This window comes from Oncorhynchus kisutch, linkage group LG13 (genome assembly GCF_002021735.2).
Source record: "Oncorhynchus kisutch isolate 150728-3 linkage group LG13, Okis_V2, whole genome shotgun sequence".
Lineage (NCBI taxonomy): Eukaryota > Metazoa > Chordata > Actinopteri > Salmoniformes > Salmonidae > Oncorhynchus > Oncorhynchus kisutch.
Window position 1 is genome coordinate 72,375,379 of NC_034186.2, and position 18,924 is coordinate 72,394,302.

Below are 18,924 nucleotides of genomic sequence, written 5' to 3' on the forward strand. Positions count from 1 at the left end.
TTGCGAGGGTTAACACTTTTAAATGTCTTACTCATGTCGGCCACGGATAAGGAGAGGGTGGCACTGTATTATCCTCAAAGCGGGCAAAGAAGGTGTTTAGTTTGTCTGGAAGCGAGATGTCGGTGTCCGTGACGTGTCTGGTTTTCTTTTTGTAGTCCGTGATTTCCTGTAGACCCTGCCACATACAGTGCCTTGCGAAAGTATTTGGCCCCCTTGAACTTTGCGACCTTTTGCCACATTTCAGGCTTCAAACATAAAGATATAAAACTGTATTTTTTTGTGAAGAATCAACAACAAGTGGGACACAATCATGAAGTGGAACGACATTTGTTGGATACTTCAAACTTTTTTAACAAATCAAAAACTGAATAATTGGGCGTGCAAAATTATTCAGCCCCTTTACTTTCAGTGCAGCAAACTCTCTCCAGAAGTTCAGTGAGGATCTCTGAATGATCCAATGTTGACCTAAATGACTAATGATGATAAATACAATCCACCTGTGTGTAATCAAGTCTCCGTATAAATGCACCTATACTGTGATAGTCTCAGAGGTCCGTTAAAAGCGCAGAGAGCATCATGAAGAACAAGGAACACACCAGGCAGGTCCGAGATACTGTTGTGAAGAAGTTTAAAGCCGGATTTGGATACAAAAATATTTCCCAAGCTTTAAACATCCCAAGGAGCACTGTGCAAGCGATAATATTGAAATGGAAGGAGTATCAGACCACTGCAAATCTACCAAGACCTGGCCGTCCCTTTAAACTTTCTGCTCATACAAGGAGAAGACTGATCAGAGATGCAGCCAAGAGGCCCATGATCACTCTGGATGAACTGCAGAGATCTACAGCTGAGGTGGGAGACTCTGTCCATAGGACAACAATCAGTCGTATATTGCACAAATCTGGCCTTTATGGAAGAGTGGCAAGAAGAAAGCCATTTCTTAAAGATATCCATAAAAAGTGTCGTTTAAAGTTTGCCACAAGCCACCTGGGAGACACACCAAACATGTGGAAGAAGGTGCTCTGGTCAAATGAAACCAAAATTGAACTTTTTGGCAACAATGCAAAACGTTATGTTTGGCGTAAAAGCAACACAGCTCATCACCCTGAACACACCATCCCCACTGTCAAACATGGTGGTGGCAGCATCATGGTTTGGGCCTGCTTTTCTTTAGCAGGGACAAGGAAGATGGTTAAAATTGATGGGAAGATGGATGGAGCCAAATACAGGACCATTCTGGAAGAAAACCTGATGGAGTCTGCAAAAGACCTGAGACTGGGACGGAGATTTGTCTTCCAACAAGACAATGATCCAAAACATAAAGCAAAATCTACAATGGAATGGTTCAAAAATAAACATATCCAGGTGTTAGAATGGCCAAGTCAAAGTCCAGACCTGAATCCAATCGAGAATCTGTGGAAAGAACTGAAAACTGCTGTTCACAAATGCTCTCCATCCAACCTCACTGAGCTCGAGCTGTTTTGCAAGGAGGAATGGGAAAACATTTCAGTCTCTCGATGTGCAAAACTGATAGAGACATACCCCAAGCGACTTACAGCTGTAATCGCAGCAAAAGGTGGCGCTACAAAGTATTAACTTAAGGGGGCTGAATAATTTTGCACGCCCAATTCTTCAGTTTTTGATTTGTTAAAAAAGTTTGAAATATCCAATAAATGTCGTTCCACTTCATGATTGTGTCCCACTTGATGTTGGTTCTTCACAAAAAAATACAGTTTTATAGCCTGAAATGTGGCAAAAGGTCGCAAAGTTCAAGGGGGCCGAATACACTGTACGTCTCATGTCTGAGCCATTGAATTGCAACTTCACTTTGTCCCTATACCGACATTTCGCTTGTTTGATTGCCTTGCAGAGGGAACAACTACACTGTTTTTATTCGGCCATATTCTCAGTCCTCTTTCCATGGTTAAATGCGGTGGTTCGCACTTTCAGTTTTGCGCGAATAACGCCATCCATCCACGGTTCTGGTTAGGGTAGGTTTTAATAGTCACAGTAGGTACAACATCTCCAATGCACTTCCTTATAAACTCACTGACAGAGTCAGTATATATGTCGATGTTAATCTTTGAGTCTGCCCGGATCATTTCCCAGTCCGAGTGATCAAAATAATCTTGAAGCGTGGATTCCGATTGGTCAGACCAGTGTTGAATGGCTTTATTTACGGGTGCATCCTGTTTGAGTTTCTGCCTATAAGACGGTCGGAACAAGATGAAGTCGTGGTCGGATTTGCCCGAAGGGAGGGCGAGAAAGGGCCTTGTATGCATCGCGGAAGTTAGAGTAGCAGTGATCGAGTGTATTGCCCGCGCAAGTGCTCCAATCAATATGCTGATAGAATTTAGGTAGCCTTGTTCTCAAATTTGCTTTGTTAAAAACCCCAGATGCAATAAATGCAGCCTCGGGATATATGGTTTCCAGTTTACATAGAGTCCAGTAAAGTTCCGGCGTGGTGTCTGCTTGAGGGGGTATATACACAGCTGTGATGATAACTGACAAGAATTCTCTTGGGAGATATTATGGCCGGCATTTGATTCTAAGGAATTCTAGGTTGGTGAGCAGAAGGACTTGAGTTCCTGTATGTTATTATGATTACACCATGAGTCGTTAATCATGAAGCATACACCCCCGCCCTTCTTCTTCCCAGAGAGGTGTTTATCTCTGTCGGCGCAACGCATGAAGAAGCCCGGTGGCTGAACCAGCTCCGACAACGTATCCCGAGATAGCCATGTTTCCATGAAACAGAGAATGATACAATCTCTGATGTCTCTCGGGAAGGCAACCCTTGCTTTAATTTTGTCTACCTTGTTGTCAAGAGACTGGACATTGGCAAGTAGTATACTCGGAAGCAGTGGGCGGTGTGCACGCCTACGGAGCCTGACCAGGGGGGCGCTCCGTCTGCCTCTTCTGCAGCAACGTTGTTTTTGGTCGGCGTCTGGGATTAGATCTACTGTCCTGGGTGGTGGTCCGAACAAAGGATCCACTTCGGGAAAGTCATATTCCTGGTCGTAATGATGGTAAGTTAGCGTCGCTCTTATATCCAATAGTTCTTCCCAACTGTATGTAATAACACTTAAGATTTTCTGGGCTAACAATGTAAGAAATAATACATAAAAAACGAAATACTGCATAGTTTCCTAAGGACTCGAAACGAGGCAACCATCTCTGTCAGCGCCATCTTCATGAAACGATACAAAAGAACAAACATGAGAAGCGTACTGAACATAAGAGAAAACAATACCAGCTAATGACTGATGACAACTGAGGGCTAAATAAAGGGGGCGAAATCAAGGGGAAAATGATGGCCACGTGTGTGTAATGATGAGGAACAGGTGTGCGTAATATAGTAGCCAGTTCCGGTGGTTAGTAGACCGGTGACGTCGCGCGCTGGAGGGAGGGAGCTGAAGTAGGTGTGACAATATGTTTATAAGTCCCGTGCCATTATTTTATATGATTTTATAGTAAAGAAGGATATAATTTAAATTAGCTGAATAAAATAGAAAGGAGATTTTCCCCATTTATGGAGCATATGAAGTGGCTATGTTGAGCGAAAAAGTGATCACTTGAAACAGGTCCTATATGCTAGATTTGAGAGTTATTTGGCAACTTTAGTTGTCAGTGATACAAACCATAGAATGTCTCAGAAATCAGGCTGGTTCGGTTTTATAGCGGAACATGTGCTTAATATGAGCAGCTGAAACAGAAATATAGGAGTGTTGGGTCAGTAACCGAAAGGTTGCTGGATCAAATCCCGAGCTGACAAGGTAAAAATCTGCCCCTGAACAAGTCAGTTAACCCACTGTTCCCCAGTAGGCTGTCATTGTAAATAATAATTTGTTCTTAAATCACTTGCCTAGTTAAATAAAGGTTAAATTAACTATAGATTTAAAAAAATAATAATAATAATAATGCAGTCCACACTCAAAGGCAATTACTAGAGCCATGAGTACCAGACATCTTAAATCAGTTTTGTTTGATGTTTTTCTGCCATGTGTAATATGCTTTAGGCTATGTATTGTAAAGAAACAACACATTTTTTTGATCTTGGGCCAGGGAAGCCTAGTGGTTAGAGCATTGGACCAGTAACCGGAAGGTTGCAAGTTCAAACCCCCGAGCTGACAAGGTACAAATCTGTCGTTCTGCCCCTGAACAGGCAGTTAACCCATTGTTCCTAGGCCGACATTGAAAATAAGAATTTGTTCTTAACTGACTTGCCTAGTTAAATAAAGGTAAAATAAAAAAATAAGCCTATGCATAAACTCAAATTTGTGTTTGGGTGTTTTGAATTAGTCATCACCTGAGAAAGCGCTGTCCATTTTTTTATGTTAGGCTTTGAAACAACATTCACAACAACCATGTTTTATACTGTTTCAACCTGCTGTTAAACTTGTTTCTTCAAATCATCACAGTGAGGTGAGTTTTAAAGGTACAGTGCCTTGCGAAAGTATTTGGCCCCCTTGAACTTTGCGACCTTTTGCCACATTTCAGGCTTCAAACATTTTTGGTGAAGAATCAACAACAAGTGGGACACAATCATGAAGTGGAACGACATTTATTGGATATTTCAAACTTTTTTAACAAATCAAAAACAGAAAAATTGGGCGTGCAAAATTATTCAGCCCCCTAAAGTTAATACTTTGTAGCGCCACCTTTTGCTGCGATTACAGCTGTAAGTCGCTTGGGGTATGTCTCTATCAGTTTTGCACATCGAGAGACTGACATTTTTTCCCATTCCTCCTTGCAAAACAGCTCGAGCTCAGTGAGGTTGGATGGAGAGCATTTGTGAACAGCAGTTTTCAGTTTTTCCACAGATTCTCGATTGGATTCAGGTCTGGACTTTGACTTGGCCATTCTAACACCTGGATATGTTTATTTTTGAACCATTCCATTGTAGATTTTGCTTTATGTTTTGGATCATTGTCTTGTTGGAAGACAAATTTCCGTCCCAGTCTCAGGTCTTTTGCAGACTCCATCAGGTTTTCTTCCAGAATGGTCCTGTATTTGGCTCCATCCATCTTCCCATCAATTTTAACCATCTTCCCTGTCCCTGCTGAAGAAAAGCAGGCCCAAACCATGATGCTGCCACCACCATGTTTGACAGTGGGGATGGTGTGGTCAGGGTGATGAGCTGTGTTGCTTTTACGCCAAACATAACGTTTTGCATTGTTGCCAAAAAGTTTAATTTTGGTTTCATCTGACCAGAGCACCTTCTTCCACATGTTTGGTGTGTCTCCCAGGTGGCTTGTGGCAAACTTTAAACGACACTTTTTATGGATATCTTTAAGAAATGGCTTTCTTCTTGCCACTCTTCCATAAAGGCCAGATTTGTGCAATATACAACTGATTGTTGTCCTATGGACAGAGTCTCCCACCTCAGCTGTAGATCTCTGCAGTTCATCCAGAGTGATCATGGGCCTCTTGGCTGCATCTCTGATCAGTCTTCTCCTTGTATGAGCTGAAAGTTTAAAGGGACGGCCAGGTCTTGGTAGATTTGCAGTGGTCTGATACTCCTTCCATTTCAATATTATCGCTTGCACAGTGCTCCTTGGGATGTTTTAAAGCTTGGGAAATCTTTTTGTATCCAAATCCGGCTTTAAACTTCTTCACAACAGTATCTCGGACCTGCCTGGTGTGTTCCTTGTTCTTCATGATGCTCTCTGCGCTTTTAACGGACCTCTGAGACTATCACAGTATAGGTGCATTTATACGGAGACTTGATTACACACAGGTGGATTGTATTTATCATCATTAGTCATTTAGGTCAACATTGGATCATTCAGAGATCCTCACTGAACTTCTGGAGAGAGTTTGCTGCACTGAAAGTAAAGGGGCTGAATAATTTTGCACGCCCAATTTTTCAGTTTTTGATTTGTTAAAAAAGTTTGAAATATCCAATAAATGTCGTTCCACTTCATGATTGTGTCCCACTTGTTGTTGATTCTTCACAAAAAAATACAGTTTTATATCTTTATGTTTGAAGCCTGAAATGTGGCAAAAGGTCGCAAAGTTCAAGGGGGCCGAATACTTTCGCAAGGCACTGTATGATAGGCCTTCTGTTTTGATAAGTGTTTGATGTGATTCCCCATTGCATTTGCTTTGATGTCAGAGTGTTTAGAGGGACAATAGAGCCCTGAGTACCAGGCCATTAGGAACTGATGGAGAGACAATAGAGCCCGGAGTACCAGGCCGTTAGGACCTGATGGAGGGACAATAGAGCCCCGAGTACCAGGCCATTAGGCTATTATGGAGCAACAATAGAGCGCTGAGTACCAGGCCATTAGGAACTGATGGAGAGACAATAGAGCCCCGAGTACGAGGCCACTAGGACCTGATGGAGGAACAACAGAGCCCTAAATACCCGGCCATTAGGACCTGATGGAGGGACAATAGAGCCCAGAGTACCAGGCCATTAGGAACTGATGGAGGGACAATAGAGCCCTGAGTACCAGACCATTAGGACCTGATGGTAGTTGGGTAGTAAGTTGGGTACTACCAAAGCATGTCCAGAGTGCATAAAAGGATTACATGGAATTTTACTGCTGTCATGACTGCCGGTAATACGGTCACCGCAACAGCCCTAGGCTCAATGTCTTCATCCTTATGTACTAAATAGAGAGTAGACTCATCTTTTTTCCCTCTTCACTCTTTCCCTCCCTCCAGTTGGAGCTGAACTGCCAGGTGATGTTCCGTAACTACCAGAGGAAGACAGACATGGACGAGCCCCCGCTGGTGGACTTCGGAGGGGAGGGGGACGATGACAAGAGCACTAAGAGGAAGAACAAGGACCCCCTGTATGTTCACATGGAGGAGGAGTTCTACCGTTACGGAGTCAAGATGGAGTGGCTCATGATCCACCGCATCCTCAACCACAGGTAGCGCACACACAGGCACCTGGGATACACACGCTAACACACACACACACCTGGGGTACACACACTAACACACACACACCTGGGATACACACGCTAACACACACACACCTGGGATACACACGCTAACACACACACACACCTGGGATACACACGCTAACACACACACACACCTGGGGTACACACACTAACACATACACACCTGGGATACACACGCTAACACACACACACCTGGGATACACACGCTAACACACACACACCTGGGATACACACACACCTGGGGTACACACGCTAACACACACACACCTGGGATACACACGCTAACACACACACACCTGGGATACACACGCTAAGAAACACACACACACATGGGATACACACGCTAACACATACACCTGGGATACACACGCTAACACACACACCTGGGATACACACACTAACACACACACCTGGGGTACACATGCTAACACACACACAACTGGGGTACACACGCTAACACACACACACCTGGGGTGCACACGCTAACACACACACACCTGGGGTACACATGCTAACACACACACACACACCTGGGGTACACATGCTAACACACACACACACCTGGGGTACACACGCTAACACGCACACACACCTGGGATACACACGCTAACACACACCCCTGGGATAAACACGCTAGCACACACACACACACACACCTGGGATTCACACGCTAACACACACACACCTGGGATACACATGCTAACACACACACACCTGGGATAAACACGCTAGCACACACACACCTGGTAATCACACGCTAACACAACACAGCATAGGTAACATACTACCTCCTAGAGGTAAACGCACACCTTCTTAGGCGAGGTGCTGGCTAGCGGAGTAGAAAACTTGAAAATAAAAGAGAGCCGCACACTCTAGGAGCTCAGATGCAAAGATGTAATTACCAACGTTTCGACAGCCAAGCTGTCTTCATCAGGGTATAATCACAAACACTGCGGGATGACTCGTTTATGTAGTGTCAAAAGACACAGGTGTCTGTAATCATGACCAAGAGTGGCCTAATATCGTTGGTTAATTATCAAATATTAAAATGGCATACAAAGAACAGCATACAAACAACAAATGGATAGCATACGATCATAAATAAATTTTGACTACACAAGCTTACAAACAATTACAATGGCAAAGTCACAATAATCACAAGAATGGCTTCAGATCAAAGTCTACGTTGAGAGCGAAGGGAGCAAGGGTCTTTAAAACCTGTTGGTGTTAGGGGGCAGTATTTTCAATTTTGGAGAAAAAAACGTTCCCGTTTTAAATGGGATATTTTGTCAGGAAAAGATGCTAGAATATGCATATAATTGACAGCTTTCGATAGAAAACACTCGAACATTTCCAAAACTGTAAAGATATTGTCTGTGAGTATAACAGAATTGATGTTGCAAGCGAAAGCCTGAGAAAAATCCAATCCGGAAGTGCCCCAGGTTTTGAAAGCGCTGCGTTCCAATGACTCCCTATATGGCTGTGAATGTACCATCAATGAGCTTACGCTTTCTACGTATTCCGCAAGGTGTCTACAGCATTGTGACATAGTTTTACGCATTTCTGTTGAAGAATAGCCATATGGGGGCACATTGCGTAAGTGGTCACATGGTGGCTCTGAGAGAGATTCTCGCGTAAAGTGCAGAGGTAGCCATTACTCCAATCGGTCCTAGAGAAAAAGCAATTGTCCCGACGGATATATTATCGAATAGATATTAGAAAAACACCTTGAGGATGGATTCTAAACAACGTTTGCCGTGTTTCTGTCGATATTATGGAGCTAATTTGGGAAAAAAATCGGCGTTGCGGGCGATTTCTCAGCCAAACGTGAAGAACAAACTGAGCTGTTTCGCCTACAAAAATAATATTTTGGGAAAAAATGAACTTTGGCTATCTACCTGGGAGTCTCGTGAGTGAAAACATCCGAAGTTCATCAAAGGTAAACAATTTAATTTGATTGCTTTTCTGATTTCCGTGACAAGGTTGCTTGCTGCTGGCAAGGCATAATGCTATGCTAGGCTATTATAAACTTACACAAATGCTTGTCTAGCGTTGGCTGTAAAGCATATTTTGAAAATCTGAGATGACAGGGTGATTAACAAAAGGCTAAGCTGTGTCTCAATATATTTCACTTGTGATTTTCATGAATAGGAATATTTTCTAGGAAGATTTATGTCCGTTGCGTTATGCTAATTAGTGTAAGATGATGAAAACGGTCCCGTTCACGGGATGGGGTGTCACTAGAGGGTTTAAGTGAAAGATCCAGGCAGCCTCTCGTTTTAACAATAAATTATCAAGGTCACCCCCTCCCCTAGGGAGGGTGACATGTTCGATGCCAATATAACGCAGAGACGAAATCGAGTGGTCTAACGCAGAGACGAAAACATACTACCTCCTAACACAGGCATAGTAAGTTCTGTAAAGGAAAAGGCTGTTTATTTGTTGTAACAATGGAAATAGTTTGTTTAACACCTCTGTATCCTATTTGTATCAATACAGATGTAAACCATAATATCATCATTCTCCTTCCCCTCCTCCTCTCTCCAGTGTGGATAAGAGGAACAACGTGCACTACCTGATCAAGTGGAGGGATCTGGCCTACGACCAGGCCTCCTGGGAGAGTGAGGAGATGGACATCCCAGAGTACGACCAATACAAGCAGACCTACTGGAACCACAGGTACACACAAACACGCACACACTCAACAATACATGCACACAAAACTCCGATAACTATAGTAACCTATAGCAACCTATAGTAACCTATAGCAACCTATAGTAAATAACCTGAAGCAATAATCTAATCCTCTTCATGTCTTCCATCTTGCTCTACCTACCCCCTCTTCCATCTCTCTCTCTCTCTCTCTCTCTCTCTCTCTCTCTCTCTCTCTCCCTCTCTCTCTCTCTCTCTCTCTCAGAGAGTTGATGTTGGGAGATGAGGGCAGGCCTGGTAAGAAGCTGAAGAAGATAGCTAAAGTGAAGAAGAGTGAGAAACCCCCTGCTAACCCTGTGGTGGATGTAAGTACGGGCACTTCCTTGTTCCTTTTCATGCGAATCTTCCAAATCTTCCATTCACATTGATTCATGATTCTGCTCTGTAATGTAAATGAAGATGTCCACTTCCACTTCCCCTCCAGCCCACCATCAAGTTTGACCATCAGCCAGACTACCTGGACACTACAGGGGGAACGCTGCACCCCTACCAGCTGGAGGGTCTCAACTGGCTGCGTTTCTCCTGGGCTCAGGCCACTGACACTATACTGGCTGATGAGATGGGTCTAGGCAAGACTGTCCAGACCGCTGTCTTCCTCTACTCACTCTACAAAGAGGTGTGTTGGTAGGGTCTGTATTGGGGTCTGTGTGTGCTGGATAGGCAAAAGGATGTGGTCATCTGATTCCACAACGATGTGTTTCAGAGTGTGTGTGAGAGAGAGTATCTTGTGTGTATGTACGTTGTGTCTCTCTTCCAGTCTGCCTTCCCTTGTCAATCATTTCAGTGGGGGTACTGCCAAACCCTGGACAAACAATAAAACCGCCCATTAAAGGGAACTAGTCCAAAAAGAGGGACTCTGTCCTAAAGGCAGGCTGGGACAAATACAAGCAAAGTCCACCTAGTCTTATCAGAATGCTAGGTTGAGTTATTACCCTACTGCTGAATACCTAGCGACGTGAATGATCAGTCCAATGTTAGGGGATAAGGGCAGAGCATCTAAATCGGACTTAGGCACTTCTCTTTTCTAATTCACCTGAAGTGTTTTACTCACTCACCTATTAACCCCTGACCTTCCACCTCTCCAGGGTCATTCAAAGGGCCCGTTCCTGGTGAGCGCCCCCCTGTCCACCATAATTAACTGGGAGAGAGAGTTTGAGTTGTGGGCCCCGGACATGTACGTGGTGACCTACGTAGGAGACAAGGACAGCAGAGCCGTCATCAGAGAAAACGAGTTCTCCTTCGAGGGCAATGCCATCCGGGGGGGCAAGAAGGCCTCTAAGATGAGGGTGAGAGACGAATGGGATGGGAGGATGGGGAGACTGATAAGGTGCTGTCAAGGTTGTTATTGTTGTTCATTATATCTTTGTTCTTACCCCCTAATCCTTTGCCCCCTTCCTCTCTCTCTGTCCCCCGGCAGAAAGACTCCTCGGTGAAGTTCCATGTCTTGCTGACGTCCTATGAGCTGATCACTATAGACCAGGCTGTGCTGGGCTCCATAGACTGGGCCTGTCTGGTGGTGGATGAGGCACACAGGCTGAAGAACAACCAGTCAAAGGTCAAACACACACCAGTACAATAACCATTATAGTCATAACCAGTATCATAACCATTATAGTCATAAGCAGTACCATAACCATTATAGTCATAACCAGTACCATAACCATTATAGTCATAACCAGTACCATAACCATTATAGTCATAAGCAGTACCATAACCATTATAGTCATAAGCAGTACCATAACCATTATAGTCATAAGCAGTACCATAACCATTATAGTCATAACCAGTACCATAACCATTATAGCCATAACCAGTACCATAACCATTATAGCCATAAGCAGTACCATAACCATTATAGCCATAACCAGTACCATAACCATTATAGTCATAAGCAGTACCATAACCATTATAGTCATAAGCAGTACCATAACCATTATAGTCATAACCAGTACCATAACCATTATAGCCATAACCAGTACCATAACCATTATAGCCATAACCAGTACCATAACCATTATAGTCATAAGCAGTACCATAACCATTATAGCCATAAGCAGTACCATAACCATTATAGTCATAACCAGTACCATAACCATTATAGCCATAACCAGTACCATAACCATTATAGTCATAAGCAGTACCATAACCATTATAGTCATAAGCAGTACCATAACCATTATAGTCATAACCAGTACCATAACCATTATAGCCATAACCAGTACCATAACCATTATAGCCATAACCAGTACCATAACCATTATAGCCATAACCAGTACCATAAACATTATAATATGACATATCCTTGCATACTGAATACAGCGTTTATTAGTATAGTTATGGTTATAACCAGTCAAAGATGAGAGATCACCCTGTTTTGTGAAGAGGACAGTGGAAGTATAAAACACTGTCTCTATCTCTCTCTCTCTGTGTAGTTCTTTAGGATTCTGAATAACTACCCTCTCCAGCACAAGCTGCTGCTGACTGGTACACCTCTACAGAACAACCTGGAGGAACTCTTCCACCTGCTCAACTTCCTCACCCCAGTGAGATTCAAGTCAGTATGCCTACACTACTGTGTGTGTGTGTGTTTTTAAATTATTATTTATTTTACCTTTATTTAACTAGGCAAGTCAGTTAAGAACAAATTCTTATTTTCAATGACGGCCTAGGAACAGTGGGTTAACTGTCTGTTCAGGGGCAGAAGGACAGATTTTGTGTGTGTGTGTGTGAGAGAGTGCTGCTATTGCTGAGTGTTTTGAGGTCCTGATGTTTCTTTTTGAACAAATCCAGTAACCAAAACAATAACAAAAGTCCCCCCCCCCTTCTCTCCCTCTCTGCTCTGCAGTAACCTAGAGGGGTTCCTGGAAGAGTTTGCTGACATCGCCAAAGAAGACCAGATCAAGAAGTTGCATGACATGCTGGGACCACACATGCTCAGGAGACTGAAGGCTGACGTCTTCAAACACATGCCCTCCAAGACAGAGCTCATCCTACGAGTGGAGCTCAGCCCCATGCAGAAGTAAGTGATGAGAAGGGGAGGGTGGGGAGGATGGTGCTAGCAATCAAATCAAATTGGATTCGTCACGCGAAATGCTTACTTGCTATCTCCCTCAACAGTGCAGTACAATCAGTGCTAATGAAAGGAGAAGTATAGAGAATAAGGAAATAGAGGCTTGAATGTCAGTATTGTAGTGTTGCAGAAGTCTCATGTTGGCTTCTATTTCTTGTTTTTTATTAATTTAATTGTGTGATGCAGGAAGTACTACAAGTTCATCTTGACGCGTAACTTTGACGCCCTGAACACCCGTGGAGGAGGAAACCAAGTGTCCCTGCTCAACGTGGTCATGGACCTCAAGAAGTGTTGCAACCACCCCTACCTCTTTCCCGGAGCCGCAATGGTACGAACTCAACCCATTCTCAGAGACATGGGCCATACCATTGATTCGGTGCTTGAAGGAGGGCATCAATCTGTGTGTTTGTATATGAGTAAATCTTTTATTGAATGTATATGATTTTGTTTGTTATATTTCCAAAACTTAACCTAACAGACTAAACAGAATGTGTTAAGATGCTTTTGATCTGGATGCAGTCTGCTTGATGATGAGCTTTAATTAAGTAAAGGACTGATGTTTGATTGATCTCCTGCAGGAGGCGCCAAAGATTCCAAACGGAATGTACGAGGGCAGTGCCCTAACAAGGGCTTCTGGGAAACTGACTCTGCTGCAAAAGATGATGGTTAAACTCAAGGAGGGAGGGCATAGAGTGCTCGTCTTCTCTCAGGTACACACACACACACACACACACACACACACACACACACACACACACACACACACACACACACACACACACACACACACACACACACACACACACACACACACACACACACACACACACACACACACACACACACACACACACACACACACACACACACACACACACACACACACACACACACACACACACACACTACCTGTCTCTGTCTCCTGGTAGATGACTAAGATGTTGGACCTGCTGGAGGACTTCCTGGAGAACGAGGGTTATAAGTACGAGAGGATTGATGGAGGTGTAACGGGGGGCATGAGACAGGAGGCCATCGACCGCTTCAACGGTGAGACACACACACATGGGTTCATGGATACACTAACAGCAGCACAATTGGAACAGTAACTTTAACTGGGGGAAAAAATGAATTGTAAGTTTCTATTTGTCTTTTGTCACCTCCCTCCCTCTTTGTCTCCCTTCTCCTCTCTCTCTCTCTCCTCAGCTCCTGGCGCCCCTCAGTTTGCCTTCCTGCTCTCTACCAGAGCGGGAGGTTTGGGCATCAATCTGGCAACCGCCGACACCGTCGTCATCTACGACTCCGACTGGAACCCCCACAACGACATCCAGGTACACACACACACACACACACACACACACACACACACACACACACACACACACACACACACACACACACACACACACACACACACACACATACACACACATACACACACATACACACACACACACACACACACACACACACACACACACTTGAAGCACACCTCCTGCTTACCTCTCCTCTTCCAATCTCTTCCCCTCTCTCTCAGGCATTCAGCAGAGCTCACAGGATTGGTCAGAATAAGAAGGTTATGATCTATCGCTTCGTTACCAAGGCGTCTGTGGAAGAGCGGATCACTCAGGTACACCCAGTATAACAAGGCCTACCAGACTCATACAGAGTGGTAGGTAAAAGACAGACACTAATTCTCCTCTCATCCTCTCCTCCAGGTGGCTAAGAAGAAGATGATGTTGACCCACCTGGTGGTGCGTCCTGGGCTGGGCAGTAAGACAGGTTCCATGTCTAAACAGGAGCTGGATGACATCCTCAAGTTTGGAACAGAGGAGCTGTTCAAGGACGAGCTGGGAGAGGGTGAGTCACTAACTACTAACCATAACCAGGTCAGTCCACTCCAAACGGGTAGTCATTCCCGTTGTCGGGGGCCGTAATGCCCGCTGATTTTCCTTCAAACTAACAACCTGGAAACTAGGTGTGTGGCCTCTCCAGTCTTTCTTACACACTCTTTCATTGTATGCCACTCTCTTTCCTTCAGGGGACAACAAGGAGGATGACAGCCAGGTCATCCATTATGATGACAAGGCCATAGACAGACTGCTGGACAGGAACCAGGAGTCAGAGTCCACTGAGGACACAGAGATCCAGAGCATGAACGAGTACCTCAGCTCCTTCAAAGTGGCCCAATACGTCGTCAAGGACGAAGAGGAGGAGGTGTGTGTGTGTGTGTGTGTGTGTGTGTGTGTGTGTGTGTGTGTGTGTGTGTGTGTGTGTGTGTGAGAGAGATACTGTGGAAGGTGATGAACAGGACAGATGACCATACTTCTGAGTCTGTGTTATTACACTTGAATGTGTTTGTGTACAAGTTCTTCCATCATTGTGTGTGTGTTTGTGTGTGTGTGTGCACAAGTTCTTCCATCATTGCTAACCTGTGTGTGTGTTAGTATATTAGTTATTCCATCATTGCTAACCTGTGTGTGTGTTAGTGTATACATTATTCCATCATTGCTAACCTGTGTGTGTGTTAGTATATACATTATTCCATCATTGCTAACCTGTGTGTTAGTATATGAGTTCTTCCATCATTGCTAACCTGTGTGTGTGTTAGTATATGAGTTCTTCCACCATTGCTAACCTGTGTGTGTGTTAGTATATGAGTTCTTCCATCATTGCTAACCTGTGTGTGTGTTAGTATATGAGTTCTTCCATCATTGCTAACCTGTGTGTGTGTTAGTATATGAGTTCTTCCATCATTGCTAACCTGTGTGTGTGTTAGTATATGAGTTCTTCCATCATTGCTAACCTGTGTGTTAGTATATGAGGTCTTCCATCATTGCTAACCTGTGTGGATGTGTTAGTATACGAGTTCTTCCATCATTGCTAACATGTGTGTGTGTTAGTATATAAGTTATTCCATCATTGCTAACCTCAAATCAAATGTATTTGTCACATACACATGGTTAGCAGATGTTAATGCGAGTGTAGCGAAATGCTTGTGCTTCTAGTTCCGGCAATGCAGTAATAACGAACAAGTAATCTAACTAACAATTCCAAAAAAAAAACTACTGTCTTATACAGAGTGTAAGGGGATAAAGAATATGTACATAAGGATATTTGAATGAGTGATGGTACAGAGCAGCATAGGCAAGATACAGTAGATGATATCGAGTACAGTATATACATATGGAAGGGTTAGCAATGATATACTAACCTGTGTGTTAGTATATGAGTTCTTCCATCATTGCTAACCTGTGTGTTAGTATATGAGTTCTTCCATCATTGCTAACCTGTGTGTTAGTATATGAGTTCTTCCATCATTGCTAACATGTGTGTGTGTTACTATATAAGTTATTCCATCATTGCTAACCTGTGTGTTAGTATATGAGTTCTTCCATCATTGCTAACCTGTGTGTTAGTATATGAGTTCTTCCATCATTGCTAACCTGTGTGTTAGTATATAAGTTCTTCCATCATTGCTAACCTGTGTGTGTGTGTTACTATATAAGTTATTCCATCATTGCTAACCTGTGTGTTAGTATATGAGTTCTTCCATCATTGCTAACCTGTGTGTGTGTGTGTTACTATATAAGTTATTCCATCATTGCTAACCTGTGTGTTAGTATATGAGTTCTTCCATCATTGCTAACCTGTGTGTTAGTATATAAGTTCTTCCATCATTGCTAACCTGTGTGTGTGTGTTACTATATAAGTTATTCCATCATTGCTAACCTGTGTGTTAGTATATGAGTTCTTCCATCATTGCTAACCTGTGTGTTAGTATATAAGTTATTCCATCATTGCTAACCTGTGTGTGTGTTAGTTAGTATATAAGTTCTTCCATCATTGCTAACCTGTGTGTGTGTTAGTTAGTATATAAGTTCTTCCATCATTGCTAACCGGTGTGTGTTAGTTAGTATACGAGTTCTTACATCATTGCTAACCTGTGTGTGTGTGTTAGTTAGAATACGAGTTCTTACATCATTGCTAACCTGTGTTTGTGTGTGTGTTAGTTAGTATACGAGTTCTTCCATTATTGCTAACCGGTGTGTGTTAGTTAGTATATGAGTTCTTACATCATTGCTAACCTGTGTTTGTGTGTGTGTTAGTTAGTATACGAGTTCTTCCATCATTGCTAACCTGTGTGTTAGTATACAAGTTCTTCCATCATTGCTAACCTGTGTGTGTGTGTGTGTTAGTTAGTATACGAGTTCTTCCATCATTGCTAACCTGTGTTTGTGTTAGTTAGTATACGATTTCTTACATCTTTGCTAACCTGTGTGTGTTAGTATACGCGTTCTTCCATCATATGTCAACATGTGTGTTAGTATACGAGTTCTTCCATCTCGCTAACCTGTGTGTGTGTTAGTTAGTATACAAGTTTTTTCATCATTGCTGACCTGTGTGTGTGTTAGTTAGTATACAAGTTTTTTCATCATTGCTGACCTGTGTGTGTTAGTATACTAGTTCTTCCATCATTGCTAACCTTTGTGTGTGTTAGTATATGAATTCCTCCATCATTGCTAACCTTTGTGTGTGTTAGTATACGAATTCCTCCATCATTGCTAACCTGTGTGTGTGTCTTAGTTAGTATACGAGATCTTCCATCATTGCTAACCTTCGTGGGTGTGTTAGTATCCGAGTTCTTCCATCATTACTAACCTGTGTGAATGTGTTAGTATACGAGTTCTTCCATCATTGCTAACCTGTGTGTGTGTGTGTCCAGGAGGAGGAGGTGCAGCGTGAGGTGATTAAACAGGAGGAGTCAGTAGACCCAGACTACTGGGAGAAACTGCTGAGACACCACTATGAGCAGCAGCAGGAGGACCTGGCCCGTAACCTGGGAAAGGGCAAGAGGACCCGCAAGCCTGTCAACTACAACGACGGCTCTCAGGAGGAACGAGGTAGTAGACGGGGTACAGAACAGCGCTGCACAATGCAACCTTTTTTACCTATTCTGTGTGTGTGGATGTGGACGTGTGTTTATGTGTGTGGTAGGTAGGGTGTGTGGGATAAGAGTGTGTATATGTTGTGTTATATTGGAGCGTGTGTGTTAATGGTTTGTGTTTGTACTACATGTTTGTCTATGTCCCATCTCTGTCCTCTGTGTTTTTGAGGTGTTTCTAGTAGTATTCTAGGATTAAGCATGGGCATGATGTTTCCTTCCTACTGGCTCAGTACTCTCTCCTATCGGTCTCTAACAAGATTGGGGTCAATTCCAATTCAGGAAGTGAAATTTAATTCATGTTTGACAATTTCCCATTGACAATAAAGTGACCCCAACCGTGTTAATGACTTTGGTATTGACCATTTTAGTTCTCTTGTGAAGTTGGTTGAAGTGAATATATGTCTGTGATTGTATCTGTTGTTCACTCTTTCTTCCTTCTCCCCTGAAAACAGAGTGGTCTGTGTCCTAAAACTCTCTGATTGGCTAATCCTGTCTCTTCCCCGTACCTCTCTCTCCATTCTATAAGCAGATTGGCAGGAGGATCAGTCTGACAACAACTCAGATTACTCTGTGGCCTCAGAGGAGGGAGATGAGGACTTTGATGAGCGATCAGAAGGTAACAAACACTATTGTCATGAATTCAAATGGAATACATTGCATTCGGAAAGTATTCAGACCCTTCACCTTTTCCAACATGTTTTTATGTTACAGCCTTATTCTAAAATGGATTAAATAAAACATTTTGCTCATCAATCTACACACAATACCCCATAATGACAAATTGGAAACAGTTTTTTTTTTAAACAACAATTTTGCAGAAATACATTATTTACATAAGTATTCAGACCCTCGAAATTGAGCTCAGGTGCATCCTGTTTCCATTGATCATCCTTGAGATGTTTTTACAACTTGATTGGAGTCCACCTGTGGTAAATTCACTTGATTGGACATAATTTGGATTTGGAAAGTATTCAGACCCCTTCACATTTTGTTACATTACAGCCTGATTCTAAAATGTATTCAAATTGTTTCCCCCCTCATCAATCTACACACAATACCCCATAATGACAAAGCAAAAACAGGTTTTTTTGACATTTTTTTAAAATTATTTATAACATTTAAATATCACATTTACATAAGTATTCAAACCTTTGCTCAGTACTTTGTTGAAGCACCTTTGGCAGCGATTACAGCCTCAATGATGCTCCAGGTTTGGCGCACCTGTATTTGGGGAGTTTCTCCCATTCTTCTCTGCAGATCCTCTCAAGCTCTGTCAG

General features: G+C 43.0%; 1 protein-coding gene across 5 annotated transcripts in view; it reads left to right on the forward strand.

Annotated features, from left to right (window-relative positions):
- The window catches only part of LOC109886607 (chromodomain-helicase-DNA-binding protein 4), a 54,963-nt gene that overhangs the window by 19,484 nt on the left and 16,555 nt on the right, over positions 1 to 18,924 (forward strand). For 3 of the 5 annotated variants that reach the window (XM_031787189.1, XM_031787192.1, XM_031787191.1), the window contains exons 13-29: positions 6,673 to 6,884; positions 9,468 to 9,599; positions 9,838 to 9,937; positions 10,057 to 10,248; positions 10,718 to 10,918; positions 11,050 to 11,187; positions 12,065 to 12,186; positions 12,478 to 12,651; positions 12,889 to 13,030; positions 13,281 to 13,412; positions 13,632 to 13,749; positions 13,906 to 14,030; positions 14,237 to 14,329; positions 14,418 to 14,559; positions 14,741 to 14,916; positions 17,426 to 17,615; positions 18,177 to 18,263. In XM_031787189.1, the coding sequence (XP_031643049.1) occupies positions 6,673 to 6,884; positions 9,468 to 9,599; positions 9,838 to 9,937; positions 10,057 to 10,248; positions 10,718 to 10,918; positions 11,050 to 11,187; positions 12,065 to 12,186; positions 12,478 to 12,651; positions 12,889 to 13,030; positions 13,281 to 13,412; positions 13,632 to 13,749; positions 13,906 to 14,030; positions 14,237 to 14,329; positions 14,418 to 14,559; positions 14,741 to 14,916; positions 17,426 to 17,615; positions 18,177 to 18,263 (2,476 nt within the window). Of the gene's footprint in view, positions 1 to 6,672; positions 6,885 to 9,467; positions 9,600 to 9,837; positions 9,938 to 10,056; positions 10,249 to 10,717; positions 10,919 to 11,049; positions 11,188 to 12,064; positions 12,187 to 12,477; positions 12,652 to 12,888; positions 13,031 to 13,280; positions 13,413 to 13,631; positions 13,750 to 13,905; positions 14,031 to 14,236; positions 14,330 to 14,417; positions 14,560 to 14,740; positions 14,917 to 17,425; positions 17,616 to 18,173; positions 18,264 to 18,924 lie in introns of all 5 variants that reach the window. The other 2 variants (XM_031787193.1, XM_031787194.1) reach the window with 2 other exon arrangements.